The sequence below is a fragment of the Rhincodon typus genome, chromosome 21 (assembly GCF_021869965.1).
Source record: "Rhincodon typus isolate 14 chromosome 21, sRhiTyp1.1, whole genome shotgun sequence".
NCBI classification, from domain to species: Eukaryota; Metazoa; Chordata; class Chondrichthyes; order Orectolobiformes; family Rhincodontidae; genus Rhincodon; species Rhincodon typus.
This window is the reverse complement of record NC_063352.1, coordinates 1,690,930-1,712,210: the sequence shown is the minus strand read 5'-3', so window position 1 is coordinate 1,712,210 and position 21,281 is coordinate 1,690,930. Positions and strand designations below refer to the sequence as shown.

The window sequence follows — 21,281 nt, the reverse complement described above, 5'->3', positions numbered from 1 at the left end:
AACAAGGCAAATGAAAGTGATAGGAATCAGTTGAATATCACAATTACTGGTGAACTTGTATATGCTTGCTTCAGGAGGCAAGTGAACTGTGAATTTACACTCAGGCTATGTGAATTGGGAGTTAATGAAATAGATGGTTATTCGCTGTCCTGCTGTTTTCCTTATTTGTGAATAAAGCACGTCATGTGTAAATCTGATAGGAGGCTTCTCTTTCTATCCCCAGCTCTGCTCTCCTGCTGAAGGTACATGGTTACAAGGGGATTGGTTCTAGGGACAAATAGCACAATTGTCCAGTCCTCCAGAGCACTAGCAAGCAGGGAGAAGAGACTGTAGCCACGCTGAATCCTGTCTTCATTTGATGCCCACTCAAACACATCGTTCCCTATCAGCCTCTCACCTCATGAGGTTAGGGAAGCTAATACTGACATTCTCACCAGTAAATAACTGCGCACAGATCAGGGACCAAGCACAGAACCTTCCTGACTTATGTGGCTTAGTGTCAGATGGTAAAGGTCCATTTATCCATGAGCCAGTGAGTAGGTCCTGAATAATTAGACTACATGATAATAGGTCATTATAACAAACAATGGATTGATGCATTTTCTACAAATGTTCATTTCTCAGGTAGATTGAAGGTTACAGGTTTGAGTCCTCTGACTTGGAACTAGAATATTATCTTGCTGCCAAGAAAAGTTATGAACTATGACGAGCAGTGGAGGACTTTCAAAGCAATTTTTCAAAGTGCTCAGCAAAAGTATATTCCAGTGAAAAGGAAGGACTGTAAGAAAAGGGGTAATCTGCCATGGGTGTCTAAAGAAATAAGGGAGGCTATCAAATTGATAGAGAAGGCATACAAAGTGCCAAAAACAGCATGAAACTAGAAGATTGGGAAAACTTTAAAGGTCAACAGAAAGCCACAAGAACAGCTATAAAGAAAAGTAAGACAGAACATGAGAAAAAAACTAGCACAGAATATAAAGAGAGATAGCAAAAGTTTCTATAAATATATAAAACGAAAAAGAGTGGCTAAAGTAAACATCGGCCCTTTAGAGGATGAGAAGGGGAATTTAGTTATGGGATATAATGAAATGGCCGAGGCATTGAACAGGTATTTTGTATCGGTCTTCACACACTAACAACATGCCAGTAATTGACAAAGAGACGAAGGTAGGTGAGGACCTGGAAACAATCATTATTACGGAAGAGGTAGTGTTGGGCAAGCTAATGGAGCTAAGGATTGATAACTCTCCTGGCCCTGATGGAATGCATCCCAGGGTACTAAAAGAGATGGCAGGAGAAATAGCAGGTGCGCTGGTGGTAATTTTCCAAAATTCACTAGACTCTGGGGCAGTCCCAGCAGATTGGAAAACAGCAAATGTGACGCCACTGTTTAAAAAGGGAAGTAGACAAAAGATGGGGAATTATAGACCGGTTAGCTTAACCTCTGTAGTGAGGAAGATGCTCGAGTCTATTATCAAGGAAGAAATAGCAAGGCATCTTGATAGAAATTGTCCCGTTGGGCAGATGCAGCATGGGTTCATGAAGGGCAGGTCATGCTTGACAAATCTTTTGGAATTCTATGAAGACATTACGAGCAAGGTGGACAATGGGGACCCTGTGGATGTGGTGTACCTAGATTTCCAAAAGGCCTTCAACAAGGTGCCGCACAAGAGGCTACTGCATAAGATAAGGATGCATGGCGTTAAGGGTAAAGTATTATCATGGATAGAGGATTGGTTGACCAACAGGAAGCAAAGAGTGGGGATAAATGAGTGCTATTCTAGCTGGCAGTCAGTGACTAGTGGTGTGCCTCAGGGATCGGTGTTGGGACCGCAATTATTTACAATTTATATAGATGATTTGGAGTTGGGGACCACGTGTAGGGTGTCAAAGTTTGCAGATGACACTAAGATGAGTGGCAGAGCAAAGTGTGCAGAGGACTGTGAAACTTTGCAGAGGAACATAGATACATTGAGTGAGTGGGCAAAGGTCTGGCACATGGAATACAATGTAAACAAAAATGTGAAGTCATACATTTTGGTAGGAGTAATAGTAAAAAGGATTATTACTTGAATGGTTAAAAAGTTGCAGCATGCTGCTATGCAGAGGGATCTGGGTGTCCTTGTGCATGAATCACAGAAGGTAGGTCTGCAGGTACAACAAGTAGTTAGGAAGGCAAATGGAATTTTGCCCTTCATTGCTGAAGGGATTGAGATTAAAAGCAGAGAGGTTATGTTGCAGCTGTACAAGGTGCTGGTGAGGCCACACCTGGAGTACTGTGTGCAGTTTAGGTCTCCTTACTTGAGAAAGGATGTATTGGCACTGGAGGTTCACTAGGTTGATTCCAGAGTTGAGGGGGTTGGCTTATGAGGAGCGACTGAGTCGATTGGGATTATATTCATTGGAATTCAGAAGATTGAGTGGGGGGGGATCTTATAGAAACATATAAAATTATGAAGAGAATAGATAAGATAGAAGTAGAGAGGATGTTTCCACTGGCAGGTGAAGCTAGGACAAGAGGGCATAGCCTCAAGATTAGAGGGAACAGATTTAGGACTGAATTGAGAAGGAACTTCTTCACCCAGAGGGTTGTTAATCTATGGAATTCCTTGCCCAGTGAAGTAGTTGACGCTACTTCAGTAAACGTTTTTAAGGTAGATTTTTTTTGAACAATAAAGGAATTAAGGGTTACGGTGAGAACATGGGTAAGTGGATCTGAGTCCACGAAAAGATCAGCCATGATTTTATTGAATGGCGGAGCAGGCTCGAGGGGCCGGACGGCCTACTCCTGCTCCTAGTGCTTATGTTCTTATGTTCCTGGCAGCAACCCAACCAACACACACCAAGAAAAAAGGATCTTTTTCTCTCCATGAGTTTCTGTACATTAAAATTGAAAGATACAATATGGATAGCAAGCTGACAATTTCTACTCAGTCCCAATGGATCTGGCTATTTTCATACAGGTAGCCTTAAATGAGGAAAATAGCCTGTTGATGATACCCTAAAAGGATGAACTGTTTAAAGGCCATTCGCGATGTTCAAAGGTGTGGGTGAAGTAGACTGAAGATGCACACTGAACTAAATGCAATTAGATCACTGCGTTCAGGACGGATAGGATAAAAGAAAAAGTCATGCAAATTGACATGCAAAATTATGGACAAATACAGACCCAATTATGGAAAAATGCTCCAACATAAAAATGGTAGGCAATGGCATTGGCACCAGTGGTTCAGTATTTTATAATTTATAGTTAAACATTCTTAACTGAACTACGTCAATATAATTTTTGAATACTAGTTAACATATTACTGCAACATTCAACGTTACTCAAGAGACTGGGTATAATAGTTTCCAGTAAGCTGCACAGCCATGTTGTAAACTAAAAGTTCTGTGCAGGCTGTACACAAACCTTTTGAAAATATTGTGCTCTGGGTCATGTAAAAATATTTGAAGGGCATGAACTTAAACAAATCAACTATGCATGACAAACCAAGAGAAGGTAAATTGAGGCAAGTTAGCACGAGTGCCCAGTGGTGAAAAAATTATGGAAGATTTAAAAAGCTTTAAAAATAAAGATCTTAAAAATTCATTGCAACTATTTCACCCTGATACAAACAACTGAAAATCAGGTTCAAGACAGTGATCTGTGTAAAGCAATATCCAAATGGCCAACTTTTGGACATCTTCATTTCATGCATTTCCTCAAAATTAGTACTCAACTGTTCACTGCACATTCATGACTGGTATCGAAGGACAGTTCTTTAAAGCTTTACTGGAGGTTGGTAAAACCAAAAGGGCCAAGACAAGTTGTATAACTTGTAGTAATTTTAATATCTTCCTTACTTTAGGCTCTGAGATTTCATTTCCTTTAGAGTTGGCGTAATCTCCTGTAGCATTTCAACATGTTCCTGACTTCGGAGCTGTCCCATGGCCTGCACTATTGTGAACAGCACAGTTTGGATGTTATCCTGCCAAGACTTGTATTCAGCTAAAAACTGACGCACACTGTCCTCATAGGGGACATCTTCATTGTCTCCTAGAGCTGCTTCTTCATCCTTTTAATGGGTGCGAAGAAATGAGAAAACATTATTTTCTTTTCACAAGAGTGTTTCGCCATGTTAGATATATTTGCTGCCAGTTCCAATCATTTGTACAACAGAACTAAAAACATTTTACCAAATGATTGCAATGGCTGATCACTTTAGGAAACTATTGTGCTTACATGCTGAGAAACTCGATTATCAAAAAATCCAGCAATGGACATTGACAATGAACAGAAATTTCTTTCCAAAAAAAAATGGGATACCAAGAGATACATGGCCAGTTAGTTTGCACACAGCGGACACCCGAGTTGAAAGCACTTTCAAATCAAGACAAAATGAACTAAATTCTCCCTATGTGAGCAAGAAGTCTGGAATGTGGAATTAGCTTTCCTCACAGTCCAGTTCATGGAGAGAGGAACCCATTAACACAAAACCAGCAGTGCTCATTACAGATGCAATTAGAATGACTGTTGGAGATTATGTGGTCATAGCTGAAATCAAAGTACGATTTTACAGAGAATGCCAAATTCTATTTTTCTGTCATTGCTGATAGGATTACTGAACTACTGGCCAGTTCAGCTGTTAACAGGACGTTGGTATCGCTGCAACTATGAACGTGTGTGATACAGCACTAGATGGTTCTCAGGTGTCTACAGACTCTTGGGCTACAACTAACCAAGTCAGCTTGAAAAGGAAGTTGTCTAAATCTCAGGTTCTTCTGTCCAGGTTTCTCATGAGATATTTTGGTCAATATTTTTAAAAATTTCTTTGGAACAATCTCACTTCCTACTTGATCCAGCATGAAGCAACAGTCCTCCTGTTCCACAAGCTTAATCCAAATGCTGAACAGAATAAGGTCCTTTCTTTGCATTTAAAAAAATCCCTTTAGGAATTCGCTGAAAACCTAACTGCTTAATCCGGATTTGCCTGTGGATTTACAAAAATGCGAGTGAGAAGGCAAAGTGTGTGCATTTTAGCCATTGGGTGTAAACTCACAATCTGAAAAACAGCTATTACCACTGTCTCAATTCTGAAACAAAGTCAAAGTCAGAGGATCAAAACCTTGATCGAATTAAGTACAAATACAGCAAAGCATAAAGGCTAAACACATATATAAACATAAAGGCTAAAGGATAAACAGTATGATGATGCTGTCACTTTAAAAAGGTTATTTTGACCTGGGTTTTTCTTGAAAGTCAGAGGTGCCAAGGAGTCTAGGGACCTAGAAAGCTAAAACAGTTTAACAACGGAAGGGAAATGGCCAGTTCTCCCAGTTCAGGGTTTCAGAGTCTCGTTTTTAAAAACCTGTAGCAGTCACAAAATATGTTTTGAGTACTAGAATGGTTGCAAGCTTCAGTAAATGATTCCAAACTGGCTCTCTCTGGATATTGTTCCTTCCTGCCTATAAGAATCTATGTTTGAATTTATCTTTTTGCAAGGGGCTTGCTTATGGGATGTTACTATATTGGAACAGTTACATAGCTGAGTTGCTGTATCAGATTGGTGAAGTTTTCCAATAATTAAGTTTTCTAAATTCTGCTTTCTTTTGTTTGGGTCTCAACTATAGTGTTTAAATAGATTCTGTTTTGTTTAAAACCGGGTAGTTTGACCAACTGCATCACACCTGGAACACCCACTTCACATCTACTTTTAAAATAAAAAGAAGTTAGGGTCTAGGCTACTTCGAATATTTTGATGGGGGGTCTGGCCTGGTCCATAACATTTAGCGGCAACTTAGATCATAAATGTGTGCTTTACAGAAAAGACAAAACTTTAACTACGACTACAAATTCACATGCAAATCTTTAAGTAGTAAAAGATTAGCTTTGGTGTAGAGCTGGATGAACACAGTAGGCCAAGCAGCATTAGAGAAGCAGGAAAGCTGACGTTTCTGAAGAAGGGTCCAGACCCAAAACGTTAGCTTTCCTGCTCCCCTGATGCTGCTTGGCCTGCTCTGTTCATCCAGCTCTACACCTTGTTATCTCAGATTCTCCAGCATCGGCAGTTCCTACTATCTCCAAAAGATTAACTTTCACTTGTTGCATCTGCAAACACAAGCAAATGAATTCAGACCACTTCCACAAATGTGATCTTATGTATATAACTGGAATGGAGGTAGGGGTGGTTGGAACAGGGTTAAAGTTTAAATGACTGGTGAAACGTTTAGTGATATGCAAAAATTAAGGGCTGGATGCAGTGCAGGCCATCATGGTGGGGACAATGCAATCGGGCCCACTTAACAGCGAGATATCCTGTGTCAGCCTCCTGTCTTAGGATAATGTCCCCAAACAGGCCACAGGATGGAAGAGGCTAACACTGGAATCCACTAGAGAGGGGATGTAGTCAGGCTCATTAATGATCCATTGACATGCATTAGACTTGAGGCCACTACAATATAGTGGTGCCTCCGGTGGTTAAAGGGAGGCCGCACAGGTCTCAAAAGGTTGTGGGCCTAGTGCACGAAAGTAGGGCTAGTGTAAGCAGTAGTGTAATTTTCAGACAGATTTGATGGACTGAAGGGCCTCTTCTGTACTGTATGACCATGAGCCTCGGAAGGTAGCCCAGCAAAATCTATCCAGCTTGTCATCAGCCTCCTGGAGGGGGTGGGGACCTCACCAACAGGGACTTGATGACCAAGTCAGGGAACCTGGGATCAAGCAGAAGGACAGTCACCAACAGCCATCCTTGTCCTTGCAGCCCTGGTGCACCCACTCCACCATGGGTAGGGCCTTTCTGCGACTGGCTGAGTGCAGTGCTGCCAGCAACCAGCACTCTTGCTGGTGGCAGTGAACAGCTGCTAGTTGGCTGCATTTCTGACACTTGTAGGGAAGATTGAGAACCTGGCAGGCACTCTGCTCCATTGGGTCTCTCCTTCCCCACCTTCCCCATCAATTCTCCAAGAGGTGAGATGAGAACACTATTGGCCTGACTGAATTCCAGCCTAATTTCATCTGTCATGTTCTGTCTAACATTTGGGCAAATAGCTGATTACTCATTTACCAAATTTGAAAGTGAGTGATGACCCACTCTCCTGGAAAGGTGGATGGTTTGATCACCTGAAACTAAGGTGCTGAAACCAATCAGGTCCGGGAAACACTCTACAGAGTGAACCACAAGGTTTGTCAAATGGTTCAGATCATCTTCATTCTAAACTATCAAAGAAGTTATCAAAATAGTATCAAATTCTCAAAGTATGCAGTAAGAAAGGCGGTTTAGGCAACGATACTGGCTGTCTCGAGATCTGGTATGATTTTTCCACTGTGAACTTACCCAACACTTATTACAAGTTGATCCTCCACTTATAAAGGAAGCCCAATCCCAACAATCCAAAACAAAATCAAAATCAGTATTGTCAATATCTACAACACTCAACTTGGAAGAGGTTCCTACAACCATGCACCACTACCTCACATCTTTCATTGTAATATTTGATATCTATTAACCTACAGAACCAATAGACCGCCACTACATATTTCTGTGAATAGTTAGCAAAATACATTAATTTTTTAAAGAAAGAATGGAAAACATAAACATAAACCCCACAGACCTTCTGGAAAAACCCAAGTTAAGTCAGATAGGGAGATTACAAGTAAAATAGTCAGCCGACCATGAAAGTAGAAATAAAATTTGAAAGCCAAATCAGCCATTTCCCCCCCACCCAAAAAAAATTGAAATGAGATCATTACCTTTGCCATTGCTTTAAGTAGGTGTTTAACATCTGCCAATAGTTTGTTATGGCCAGTAAGCACAGTTTTAATGTTATCCACTAGCGTCTGTATTGTTTCACAAACTGCTTCAATCTGTTGCTCCTTCTCAGACTGCACTGCCCTCTGGGTTGACATATCTTGAGTCAGTTGTTTGTGCGCAGACGAAAGCCATTCAGAACTTCCTATGGGATGTTCAAGACTGGAAGCCTGAAAGAAATAGTAAGCATTACACTCTATTTCTGCTGTTTTGGGTATTTATAATCTCATTTCCATTTATGTGTGAGACTTCACTTCCAGAATCAGCTGCTGCAGTTAATCAGTGCAACAACATTTTAAACTCAGGTCTCCAAAACCTCATTGTTGTGCATCGTTGCTGACAGCATGTAGATTATATTATGCTGCTACAATGCTTCAATCCTAGTTCCAGATAATGAAACAAGCAGGCGGGAATTTAAGTGAAGATAAACAAAGATATGGATTGGTTGGGCTGAAATGGATATACATAGAAACAAGGAAACATGAAACTTATATTCTACTTAGTTTGTAGATGTAAATTTATATCTAAGCAAGCTATGGGCAACATTAATGCTCCCAGATGACTGGCTGTCAAATCTTAGCTCACGATTTATTGATTAGATCAGTTGGAATGTTGTGTGGGAAGGTGTGGAAGGTGTTATTCTCACGTTGCTGCATTACGCCAGTGTTAATCCTAAATCACAGTACTGGTGAGAATGAGAGGTTTGTAATAAATGCAGGTTAATAAGCACAGATTTAAAACTTTGTTTTAACCCACACGCAAATGGTTACAAATTGGTGTAGCCCAAAGATAAAAAGTTTGTGTAACTCTCCTGTAGAGCACAAGATGAATAAATACCAAGCTGAACTAACTTTAAAGTTTAGATTAAATCAAGTCTCCTTTCTCTCTTTCCCATTAATAATACTAAAGCATGTTGAGACAGGGAACAAGTAGTGGAATGATAGCTAACTAACCCATTCCCTGCTTTCAGACTACAGGCAAAGAGCTGCGATTCAGACTGGCAGAAGGTGGAAAGTGATCCAAAGGACCTGTGCTTGGGCTGCTCTTATTCACAATATACAAATCAATTCAGACTTTGGAATCAAACACGCTATTTCTAAATTTGCAGACAACTTCTGATGTAGGGTACAACTACTAAGAGGTGCTGTAAAGCTACGATCGAGATGCTCTGAAATTACACATGGAGTCTAGCAATGCAACACCATGAGAGTTGTGGAAGAGGATGCTGCTGTTGCTCAAGTGTTTTGTAGAAGCCAAGGATCAAGAGGAGAGTGAGAGAGTCAGGGTGTTGCCATAAATATTTCAAAACCTCAGTGTTGCATGGCATTGGCACAAAAATCCTGAGTCTGTGTTGATCACAAACCAGCCACACAAATTCCCAATCATGCTAATAAACACAAAGAGGAGGGGAGGTAAGAGAAACTGAAGAGGAAGTGAAGCATTATCTAGTTATTCTTCATGTGCTGTTCAAGATATGATAACAATTGGTAGAAAAATGACAGGTCAGGTACTGTTGCTCTCTGCCAAACATGGATGGGCAGAGGAGTGGAGGGATCATTTAGGTAGCTGGGAAACCGGGGGCAGTGAAAGAATAAAGCAAAGAGATATATAATGTCAAATATCTCAAGTTACAACACATTCTTTAAAATGCAGCAACTTTTATCATAAAGGAATGACATTTGAGAGCTTCATAAAGTAGGCTGTTTGCATGAAATATTTAATTATCATCTGAATTCTAATATGCATGCCTCAACAGCATCTAAAATGTGTCAAGGCTCATGAATGTTACCATCAACCAACAGCTTTAGAAAGTTTCAACTACAGTGGTTTTCCTTAAATGGGGATCTGTGCAATACATGACCACATTTCAAAAATATTTATTAAATGAAATTGATTATTTGTGAAGATGCACACCTTCACAATAGACACACAGTTGCAGCAGTGTGTAGCAACTACAAGATGCACTGCAGTAACTCACCAAGGCTCCAACAGTAACTTCTATGACCTAAAAGGACAAAGGCAGCACATGCACAGGAAATTCCCCTCCAAGCTAAAAACCATCCAGAGATGGAACCAGTTACACGCTACAGAGTTACTGGAACAAAAAATTCTTTTCAACTCACCAAACGTTTAAGCAGGCGGAGTTCAAGATCTGAGACTGAACTGCTAAATTGTGATGCAAATGAACACATCTGTTGGCACCGCTTAATTAAGTCAAACAACGCTGCATCCAAACTCAAGGCTTCTGGTGTCCTGGTTCGCAAGCTTTCAAAATGAAGTATTGTGCTACAGAGGAAAGTCACCTGAAGAAATGGGAAACATTATTAACAATGCTAAAGAGGAAATCCTTGATTCTTTTAAGCAAAAGTCCATTTTTGGAAAGCTACAGGTTTGGGTTGTTAAGTGGCAAATAATATTCAAGCCACACAAATGCCGTAGAGAGCGCATTTAACCATCTTCCATCGAAAGCCCATTAACATCCTCCTGGAGGTTACAACTGGCTAGAAACTTAACCAAACCAGCCATATAAATACTGCGGCTACCAAAGCAGGCCAGAGGCTAGGAATCCTGCATTGAGTAACTCACCTCCTGAACCCCCAAAGCCTATCCACCATCCACAAGGCACAAGTCAGGAGTGTGATGGAATACTCTCCACTTGCCTGGATGGGTGCAGCTCCAACAACACTCAATCAGTACACTTAACTGGCACCCCAATTAACACCTTCACCATTGGCTCACTCCACCAGAGACAGTGGCAGCAGTGTGTAGCAACTTGCAAAGACTCTTTCAACAGCGCCTTCCAACCATTAATTTCTACCACCTAAAAAGACAAAAGGTGGCACATGCACAGGAAGGTCCCCTCCAAGCCAAAAACCATCCAGAGATGGAACCAATTTGCGGATATTTCAGGTTCATTGGGTCAAAGTCGTGCAATTCCCTCCCAAAAAGAGTTCTGTGGGTGCACTTAGGTTCAGGTGGTAGTTCACCATCACTGTCTTCAGGGCAATTAGGGATGGATAATAAATATCTCAAACAAATATTAGCTTTAAATTTTTCTGATGAGTTGTCAAAAGACACACAGAGCCAAAAATGGGGAAAGAAAGCAGTGTGCGCCCTTACAGCACAGGAAACACTCAAGAAGCAATGCTGATGTAAATCACTCAAAATATTCAAACACCATCTTGGCTTAAGTCAAAATGCAGTTTTAGCTTTTCTAATGACTCTTGAACAACGTCATACATACTTGGTTTGCTCGTTGACTTTCCTTCATGACCACATTCCTCCTTTCAGTGATAGTAGCCTCAAAATCTTGCAGAACAGGAGCCAAAGCAGGATTAGCCCCACCAGCCCATTTCAAACGCTGCTCAATGCTAGCTTCTAAAGCTGCCAACTTTTCCTGTGGGGTTAAATATTTGTTAGATAAAACGATTAAGTGATAAGCTTTGGTCATTTTTATACCAGCATACTTCTAGGCAGCTAATAAAAAAATGACAAGAAATGGCAAATATTTCATCACTGAAATTTAAAGAACACAAATGTCTTTAAATTTCTATAACTGAGGCAATAACAGAGCCTCTAGTCCTGGATAACTTCATTTGGCTTGGCAAGCTTTGACCCATGGTTACTCACTTCAGGATTTCTATCTTGAAGTGATAAATATTGTGTTCTTGAAGTGGAATAGTGTGTTCAGTTCTGGAAACCTCATTATAGGAAGGATGTGGAAGCTTTAGAGAGGGTGCAGAGGAGATTTACCAGGATGATGCCTGGACTGGAGGGCAGGTCTTAGAGGAAAGGTTGGGGGAGCTAGGTCTTTTCTTATTGGAGCGAAGAAGGATGAGAGGTGACTTAGAGGTTTACAAGATGATGAGAGGCATGGATAGAGTGGATAGGATAGCCAGAGACTTTTTCCCCAGGACAGAAATGACTATTACGAGGGGCATAATTTTAAGGTGATTGGAGGAAGGTATAGGGGAGATGTCAGAAGTAGGTTCTTCACAGAGAGAGTGGTGAGTGGATGGAATGCGCTGCCAGCAGTGGTAGTGGAGTCAGATACATTAGGGACATTTAAGCGACTCTTGGATAGGCACATGGATGATAGTATAATTTAGGGTATTCAGGGTAGTTTAATCTTAGTAGGATAATAGGTCAGAACAACATCGTGGGCTGAAGGGACTGTACCGTGCTGTGCTGTACTGTTCTATATTCTTTTAAAAATCCCCATTTTGTCGTAAAGGAATCTTTTGCATCCCAACAACAGCTGCTTTGTAAGCCACCCTGATTTCGATTGTGTCAAATCTATGTCATTTATAAAGACCACATCTTCAACAATGTGTGCTTGAGCTATTTATTCTAAACCGTAAATAGATTTGCAACTGTATCAAACTGTGTGTAACAAAAAGGTCAACACTGGCCAGCAATGCTGAAGGCTCATTGCTAGCCTGCACACACAAGCCAACATCTCCATCCACCCATGATAATATGACAAAATGATATCAGATAACGGTTACAGAGGTAGTAGGAACTGCCGACGCTGGAGAATCTAAGATAACAAGGTGTAAAATTCTGAAGAAGGGTCTAGACCCGAAACGTCAGCTTTCCTGCTCCTCTGATGCTGCTTGGCCTGCTGTGTTCATCCAGCTCTCCACCTTGTTATCTCAGATAACGGTTACTTTACTAAGTCGTTCAGCTTTGACTGACAGTCACAATAGGGAAACGTATCCTGCCTGTGCCACAAAGACAGTCATTTACCTGTACGGTAGCAATGGAAACCTCCAGCTGACTAAGTGCGTGCAGTTTCTTTTTCATATTAGATAGAATGCCTGAGCGAGGTGGAGGTGTAACTGTCGAAATAGGCTGGGTTCTATTGATGAGAATATCTTCATGCTGCCACTGTTAGAATGAATGGAACAATATTCAGCACAGATCAATTACTCACTATATGAACATAAAATATAAAAATATAGAGAATATTGCTGTTAACGAGTTTGCATCTTTATGCAAGATGTTCAAATGTATGGAAAAATTTCTAATGCTGAGTACTCAACAGTGATCTTACATTAATGTAAAGGAGGACAGCAAGTAGGGTTTTTAAAAATTATTTCTAAATGCATACATAATTTCAATCTTAAAGAAGAAAACTAACTCCGATCTGGACATCTCTCAAAAGAATCTACCTCATTGTTAGCCTACTCCAATAATTTATAGGGAACTGCTCAAACACGGTTGATCTAATTTCAAATTAGTTTGAGGAATAATCAAGAGCCGCCTGAGATAGTACACGTCAGAAATGGGAATACAAATCTTTTACAGAAGAGTTTCAGAGGGTCAAGTTGTTCTGTTGTAGCAGAGGAATACTCTTCATGTTTGATGTTTATGAAGTCAGCTAAATGCAGCGGAAGATGGAGTTTAACAGCTGCAAGTGTGCATGAAACTGGACATTTTTCAAACAAAAATGGCAAAAAGGAGATAGTTCAAACAATGGGTACTCCCTATACTTTGCTTTTACTTTAAACAAAAAAAAGTAAAAACATAAATCAAGAGCTTACCTGAAACATTGCAATCTGTATCTGCACCCTCTGAAAACTGGTCTTACAAGATGCAATGTTTGTCTCTAACCTGCGAACCAGGTCATGTTTTTTCCAAGCAGTGTCATATGAGCTGGCCAGAACGGTGGCTCTGTTCATAACTAACTGCGAAAATCTGCCAACCTGAATATTGTGTTCCACTGCTTTCTTACAAAGGTCATCCACAGAGACCTTGCTTTCAGCACCAAAGTCTTTGGCTTCTACCTGAGCAATAATGTCCACACCAAGGGCACTGATGTAACTGCAAAGAGTTAAGCCAAGGGCTTGGGTTGGCAGACCAATCAAAAGTTGTCTTACAAAGTCTGCTGTAAAGGCCTTTATTGGCTTGGCCATTTGATCTTCGCTGAAGCAGGAACTTCTGTACATGGATTTTACATTAACCATTGGCACAGGACCATTCAATGAACTGGGATCATCGAGAGGAATAGCCCCTGGAAAAGAAAACAAAGTATGACATTAGAGCAATTACAAATATAGAGACAAAAAGAAACACTGCAGATGCTGGAATCCAAGGTAGACAAACAGGAGATTGCAAGAACACAGCAGGCCAGACAGCATCTGGAGGAAAGGAGCAATCAACGTTTTGGGTATCACTCTTTTTCAGGAGGGAAGTGGGATATTTTTCAGTGCAGGCCCGTAAAATTAATTTGAATTCCTTTAAGATTTATTTGTCAAACAAAAAGGAATTAGAATTCATGGCAACTGAAAAATAAATGCATTTGTTAAACATATTAGGTGTCACACATGAGGCTGCTAAATAAGATAACAGCCCACAGTGCTTGGGGATGGACTGAGGATTAGCTGACTGACAGTAACCAGACTACAGATAGAGATAGTAAGAACTGCCAATGCTGGAGTCAGAGATAACACAGTGTGGAGCTGGAGGAACACGGCAGGCCAGGCAGAAATTTCTGAAGAAGGGTCCCAACCCGAAACGTCAACTTTCCTGCTCCTCTGATGCTGCCTGGCCTGCTGTGCTCCTCCAGCTCCACCACTGTGTTATCTCTAGAGATAAAAGGGTCTTTTTCAGGATGGCAGCCAGTGACTAATGGAGTTCCTCAGGGGTCTGTGTTGGGACCACAACTATTCACATTATACATCAACAATCTGGATGAAGGAACTGAGGGCATTGTTGCTACGCTTACAGATGACACAAAGCTAGGTGGAGGGACAGGGTAGTGTTGAGGAAGTGGGGAGGCTGCAGAAGGACTTGGACAGGCTGGAAGAATAGGTAAAGAAGTGGCAGATGGAATACAATGTCAGAAAGTGAGGGGTTATGCACTTTCGGAAGAAGAATAGAGGCACAGACTATTTCCTAAATGAGGAAAGGCTTTGGACGTCTGAAGCTCAAAGGAACTTAGGAGTCCTAGTTCAGGATTCTCTTAAGGTTAACCATGCAGGTTCAGTTGGCAGCCAGGGAGGCAAATGCAATGCTAGAATTCATTTCAAGAGGGCTAGAACGCAAGAGCAGAGATGCACTGCTGAGGCTTTTTAAGGCTCTGGTCAGACCGCATTTGGAATCGAGCAGTTTTGGGCCCCAAATCCAAGGATGTGCTGGCGCTGGAGGGGGTCAATCCTGGGGATGAAGGGTTCGTCATACGAGTAGTTGTTGAGGATTCTGGGTCTATAATTGGGAGTTTAGAAGGATGAGGGAATCTGACTGTAACTTACAGAATACCGAGAGGCCTGGATAGAATGGACATGGAGATGATGTTTCCAATAGTCGGACAGACTAGGACACTGAGGCTGTGCCCTTGGGAAGGCCAAGTTATTGAATGTATTGACAACAAAGATAAACAGGTTCTAGATAGATAGGTAAGAGGATGAAGGGTTACAGGGAAAAGCAGGAGAATGGGGTTGACAAACATATCAGCACGATGAAATGGCAGAGCAGGCTCGATTAGCTGAATGGCTTAGTTCTGCTCCTATTTTTTATGGTTTACCATGCCTTTGGAAACTTGCGGCAAATTCTAAGATGCTGCTGTGCAAGTTTAGCTGCAACAGCTGCATGTCCAACCTTCGAACAAAGAGTGCCAGGTATAAAATAGAAGATGCATAGACACATCATTCAGATGATACCTTTGGGTGGAGCAATAATCATCCTATTGTTATGTACATGGCTACTAATTACTGAAGTAGATGGTAAAAGTACAATAAAAAATGTAACCTTCACCTCCGACAAAAGTCATTCTGTGACCAGGGTTAGAGGGTTTGAGCCATAGAAAGAGATCAAATAGGCTGGCGCTATTTTCCCTGGAGCCAAGGGGCTGCCTTATAGAAGTTTATAAAATCATGAGGGGCATGGATAGGGTGAATAGCCAAAGTGTTTTCCCCGGGGTGGTAGAGTCCAAAACTAGAGGGCATAGTTTTAAGGTGAGAGGGGAAAGATTTAAAGGGGACCTAACGGGCAACTTTTTCACGCAGTGGGTGGTGCGTGTATGGAATGAGCTGCCAGATGAAGTGGAGGAGGCTGGTACAATTACAACATTTGAAAGGCATCTGGATGGGTACATAAAAGGAAGGGTTTACAGGGATATGGACCAAATGCTGGCAAATGGGACTAGATTAATTTAGAACGTCTGGTTGGCATAGATGAGCTGGGCCAAAGGGTCTGCTTCTAAGCTGTACAGCACTATGAATCTTAAGTTAATTAAGCATGTGCTACATTTAAAAGTCAATTCAAACTTTGGCAATTCATTCTTAAACAACTAAACTGTCACTTCAGTTAATTACATTATTCAATACGATCATATACACACAATTTATTAATTTTGTTGCTGTAAAAGAAATTGCAAATTATCAATATGGAAAAGGGATAAGGAACACAATTTTACTCAAAGCTGTGTGTTGTACAACAGAACCAAACCTTAGTACCCATGTCTACACGAATTGCGGAGACAGCTTGCTGAAACAGCTCAGGCTCCAAAAGTAACCATGTAACTCAACCAGAATGGAAATCATTCTTATACATCTCAAAGTTATTCCTTCACAGACAGCAAGAACAAACTTTTGATATATCGTGTAACAATTAAGACTTTTAAGTATTACCTGATAACGTATGAGCAAAAGTACCACAAAGTCGGAAGAATTCCTTTATAGTTTGCAGTCGTTTCAGAAAGAAGATCTCTTCCAACACTAATCTGTGATTGTCATCGTCAAAGAAATTGACCTGGGTACTGCGGGCCTCTCTGATAATGTCAATCTTCCGCCATGCCAATGGCACCTCCATCTTGTTCAACTACAGGAATAATCATTATATAGTTGGAAATAAGAGATCAATACATGTTGCACCCTGCTAAAATTATATTGTGACTTTAACAACCTGTATTGTACATGAAGGAAATAGTTCAGTGTTTTAAATACTGTCATCGGCATAAGGGGCTTATAAAATTATGTCTTAAATTAATGTACATTTTTACAAAATTGAACAACATGACTCGAGTACAGACAGCTGAAGGTACAAAAAAAGTTACAATTCAACCACATTTCCAGAGTGTGGACAAATTAAACCACATCTACACAATAAATGCACATGAATTTGAGGTTACATAATATAAACTATGCAAACATATTACCTTCTCAATTAATAAACCAAATGCAATTTCCACTTGGGCAAACATCCCATCAAAAGCAACAAGTAACATCTGCCCAGCTGACATTTTAGGCGTCTCTTCCACTGGAACATCCACACTTCTTGGCTGAATCAATTCAGTATACTGGGCACGCAGCATTCTATAGGAATAAACAGAGCAAATATGAAGTCTGAAGAAATCAGGTTAGGTGGATTGGCCATGCTAAGTTGCCCATAGTGTTCAGGGATGTGTAGATTAGGTGGGTTATAGGGGGACAGGTCTGGGTGGGATGCTCTGAGGGTCAGTTTGACTTGTTGGGCTGAAGGGCCTGTTTCCACACTGTAGGGATTCTGTGATCTATGAAATAACTTGCATGCCTCAAATTTTGCACTCGACACTGCAGTTATTAGAAATGTGAAAGTGTGGTGCCCTCTAGAGGGACTGTTTGGGCACAGCAAGTGTGTATCTAACCTGACTGAAGTATCCTTACAGAGGGAAGGAGTCTGAAGCAGGAAGTGCAAGTTAGAACAGTTATTTCAACAACAAATAATGTGCAAAAAAGTGGGGGAAACATGGATTTGAGAACGAATGTGCACAAAGGGCCAGCAAATAAAACAAAATCAATGTTATAAAATTGAGCAATAGTTAATATCTGAAAATGCATAATATCTCACATGCCATAATGGTTGATTTGAGTGCCAGAGGAATTAGTAGCAAGTAAAACTTATTTTCTATGTTATCCTCTTCTTTTTCTGGACTGGTATTACTCCTCTGGACATTATATAAGCTGCCCATAGGTGAAAATTAGAGTCATACAGCACGGAAACAGACCTTTCAAGGCCAACCAGTCCATGCTCAACATAATGCCAAACTAAACTAGTCCCACCTGCCTGCTCCTGGCCTATATCCCTCCAAACCTGTCCTATTCATGTACTTATCCAAATGTCTTTTAAACATTGTAATTGTACCCACGTCCACCACTTCCTCAGGAAGTTCGTTCTGCATGTGAACCACCCTGTGTAAAAAAAATTGTCCCTCATGTCTTTTTTAAAATCTCTCCCCTCTCACCTTAAAAAATGTGCCCCCTAGTCTTGAAATGCCCCATCCTAGGGAAAATTAATCCTATCTATACCCCTCATGATTTTATAAGATTAACCTAAGCTCCAGTGGAAAAAAGATCCCAGCCTATCCAGCCTTTCTTAACAGTCAACTTTCAAAGTAATGAACAACTTGTTTATTTCCCTGGATCTGTGGAGCTTAGAGGGAACATTGCTCAACATGCCATTAAGAATTAAATTACACTTCTGTGGCAAGTTGAGCTAATCTAATTCCCAAATAGAGTTATTCCATGCCCATCTGATATGACAATGCCAAGTTTTCTGGAAGATGCTGTTATGGTGAAGTTTTTGGAGCAGCAAGCAACTCAAGTCAGCAATTTCCACGTCATCTGTTCTGAGGAAGGGTCACCGGACCTGAAACCATAACTGACTTTCCTTAATAGATGCTACCAGACCTGCTGAGCTTTTCCAGCAACTTCTGGTTTTATTCCTGATTTACTGCATCCACAGTTCTTTCAGTTTTTAATTTTCAGGTCGCTGTACATTTGTGGTTGCTAAGTTGTTGATTTACATTGTAATAAAAGGTAAGTGAAGGCAGTTTCATCATTAATTTTAAAGGGACATTTTGGATTAGCAGTGAAGTGACAGACTTTCCTTCTGAAAACTTAACTTCGAACTCTAACTGCTTTTCTCTCCACAGGTGCTGCCAGACCTGCTGAGTATTTTCAGTAGTTTTCTTTAAAAAAAAAATCAGCTTCCGTGATATTTTGATTTTATTTATTTTAATAGTGAGAAGCTTTCAAAAAATGAAAGCATAATATCCATAAGGAATCACTTTCCCGTTAAAAACAAATATAAAATACACAGCAAGTCATGGAGCATCAGTGAACAGTAAATACAGCACAAGGTTGAGGACAGATTCTTCATGATTAAAAAAAACAACTTATAATCAAACATTTTAGTAATTCAGAGAAGGGATGATGGGGAGAAAAAAACAAGGTACCTAAGACAGAAAGCGAGTCAAATGGTGACTGCCCCATAACATGCCTAAATGTAGGAGGTACTTTAGAAGTAGGTGTAAAAGACCAACTTTTGAACAAGCATTGAATAAATCGAAGCTCCATGTATTTGTACCAAAACACACAGGGCAAGCAGCAGCAGTCACAAAAAGAGATTTTTTTCAATGCAGCTGGTGTTATATTTTCGTTCATAAGTAGACAGAAAGCCTGAGTTAAGTTTTAAAGATGCAAATTGAAACACATTACCAGAGAGTAAATTAAACTGTCATGCTCGGATTGACTGTTACTAAAAACGTTCTATTCAATTGTCAGTCATTATTATTAACACACTCATCTGAGGTATTGCTTTATTAAAGCATCTGCAAAACATTCTATCAAGACGACGTTGAAAAGCAGAGCGTATGGATGCGCTTCATCTTGCATTTTTATTATGGTTTGTTATGTGTTTAGAAATGAATACAAACATCAGTGCTTGGCTCTCCTGGGAACCCCTTAACCACTGTTTCTAATTATTATAACTGCTACAAGGGCTTTTAGGCATACTTTCATTGAGTCATACAGTACGGAAACAGATCCATGCTGACCATGTTCTAAACTAAACTAGCCCCATCTGCCTGTGCTTGGTCCATATCCCTCTAAACCTTTCCTATTCATGAACTTATCCAAATTGTTTTAATTGTTGTAACTGTACTTGCATTCGCCACTTTCTCTAGCAGTTCATTCCATACACAAGTGACTCCAAAAAAAAAATTGCCCCTCATCCTTTTTACATCATTTTCCTCTTACCTTAGAAATATGCCGCCTAGCTTTGAACTTAGGGAAAAGACCCTTGTCATTCACCTACGTCCCTCATGATTTTATAAACCTCAACAAGGTCACCCCTCAACCTTCTGTGAAGAATTCCCAATCTTTCCAGTCTCTTTTTATATCTCAAAGCCTCCATTCCTGGCAACATCCTGGTAAATCTTTTCTGAACCTCGCCAGTTTAATAGTATCCTTCCTATAACAGGGTAAACAGAACTGCACACAGTATTCCGGATGGGGCCTCACCAACATCCTATACAATCTCAACATGACATCCTTAGTCCTATACTCAAAGGTTTGAGAATAAAGGCAAGCATGCTAAACACGTTAACCATCCTGACTACCAGTGATGCAAATTTCAGTGATCTGAATAAAAAATTGCCTTTGGGATGCAAGTGTCTGACTGGGTCAACACTGATTGCCCTGAAAGGGGTGGTGGTGGTGAGCTATCTTTATAAAGTGCTGCAGTCCTTTTGGTGCAGGGACTCAGGACAATGTCTCTAGGATTAGAAGTTCCATGAACTATCAATGGAGTTGGCCAGGCTGAGGAGGGATTGGGACTCATGTTCCTTTCAGACAGCAGAAAGGTGTCAGGATCAGCTGCTTGTGTGTCGACAGCCAAGTGCACGTGCTAGCAACGAGAGTTAGTGGTACATTACCACACAAAATAAACAAACAACATACAACCATTTTGCAGCAGCAGCGGGAGCGAGGAACAGGGGACTGCCGGGAAGGTTATTTCTTCTTTTCGGCAGCAGAGCTCAGTGGGAGCAGCCGAATTGCGCTCTGGGAAGGTGAGTGAACTGATATTTGGGCAGTTTCAGTAGGGGATTACTTTGGGAATAGTGATCACAATTCCGTAAGTTTTAGAATACTCATGGACAAAGATGAGAGTGGTCCTAAAGGAAGAGTGCTGAACTGGGGGAAGGCCAACTATAGCAAAATTCGGCAGGAGCTGGGGAATGTGGATTGGGAGCAGCTGTTTGAGGTTAAATCCACATTTGATATGTGGGAGGCTTTTAAAGGGAGGTTGATGAGAGTGCAGGAGAGACATGTCCCTGTGAAAATGAGGGATAGAAAGGGCAAGATTAGGGAACCATGGATGACAGGTGAAATTGAGAGACTGGCAAAGAGGAAAAAGGAAGCATACATAAGGTCTAGGCGACTGAAAACAGACGAAGCTTTGGAAGAATATTGGGAAAGTAGGACCAATCTGAAACAAGGAATTAGAGGGCTAAAAGGGGTCATGAAATATCTTTAGCAAACAGGGTTAAGGAAAATCCCAAAGCCTTTCATTCATACATAAGGAGCAAGAGGGTAACTAGAGAAAGGGTTGGCCCACTCAAGGACAAAGGAGGGAAGTTATGTGAGGAGTCAGAGAAAGTGAGTGAGATTCTTGATGAGTACTTTGCGTCGGTATTCACCAAGGAGAGGGACATGACGGATGTTGAGGTTA

General features: G+C 40.8%; 1 protein-coding gene across 1 annotated transcript in view; it reads right to left on the bottom strand.

Moving 5' to 3' along the window:
- Positions 1-21,281, bottom strand: part of smg1 (SMG1 nonsense mediated mRNA decay associated PI3K related kinase) — a 170,708-nt gene that overhangs the window by 7,694 nt on the left and 141,733 nt on the right. Inside the window, exons 50-57 of the mRNA XM_048609660.1 lie at positions 16,948-17,104; positions 16,421-16,610; positions 13,334-13,803; positions 12,537-12,677; positions 11,032-11,184; positions 9,911-10,090; positions 7,730-7,957; positions 3,844-4,055 (exon numbers count right to left, since the gene is read on the bottom strand). Of these exons, the coding sequence (XP_048465617.1) occupies positions 3,844-4,055; positions 7,730-7,957; positions 9,911-10,090; positions 11,032-11,184; positions 12,537-12,677; positions 13,334-13,803; positions 16,421-16,610; positions 16,948-17,104 (1,731 nt within the window). The remainder of the gene's footprint in view (positions 1-3,843; positions 4,056-7,729; positions 7,958-9,910; positions 10,091-11,031; positions 11,185-12,536; positions 12,678-13,333; positions 13,804-16,420; positions 16,611-16,947; positions 17,105-21,281) is intronic.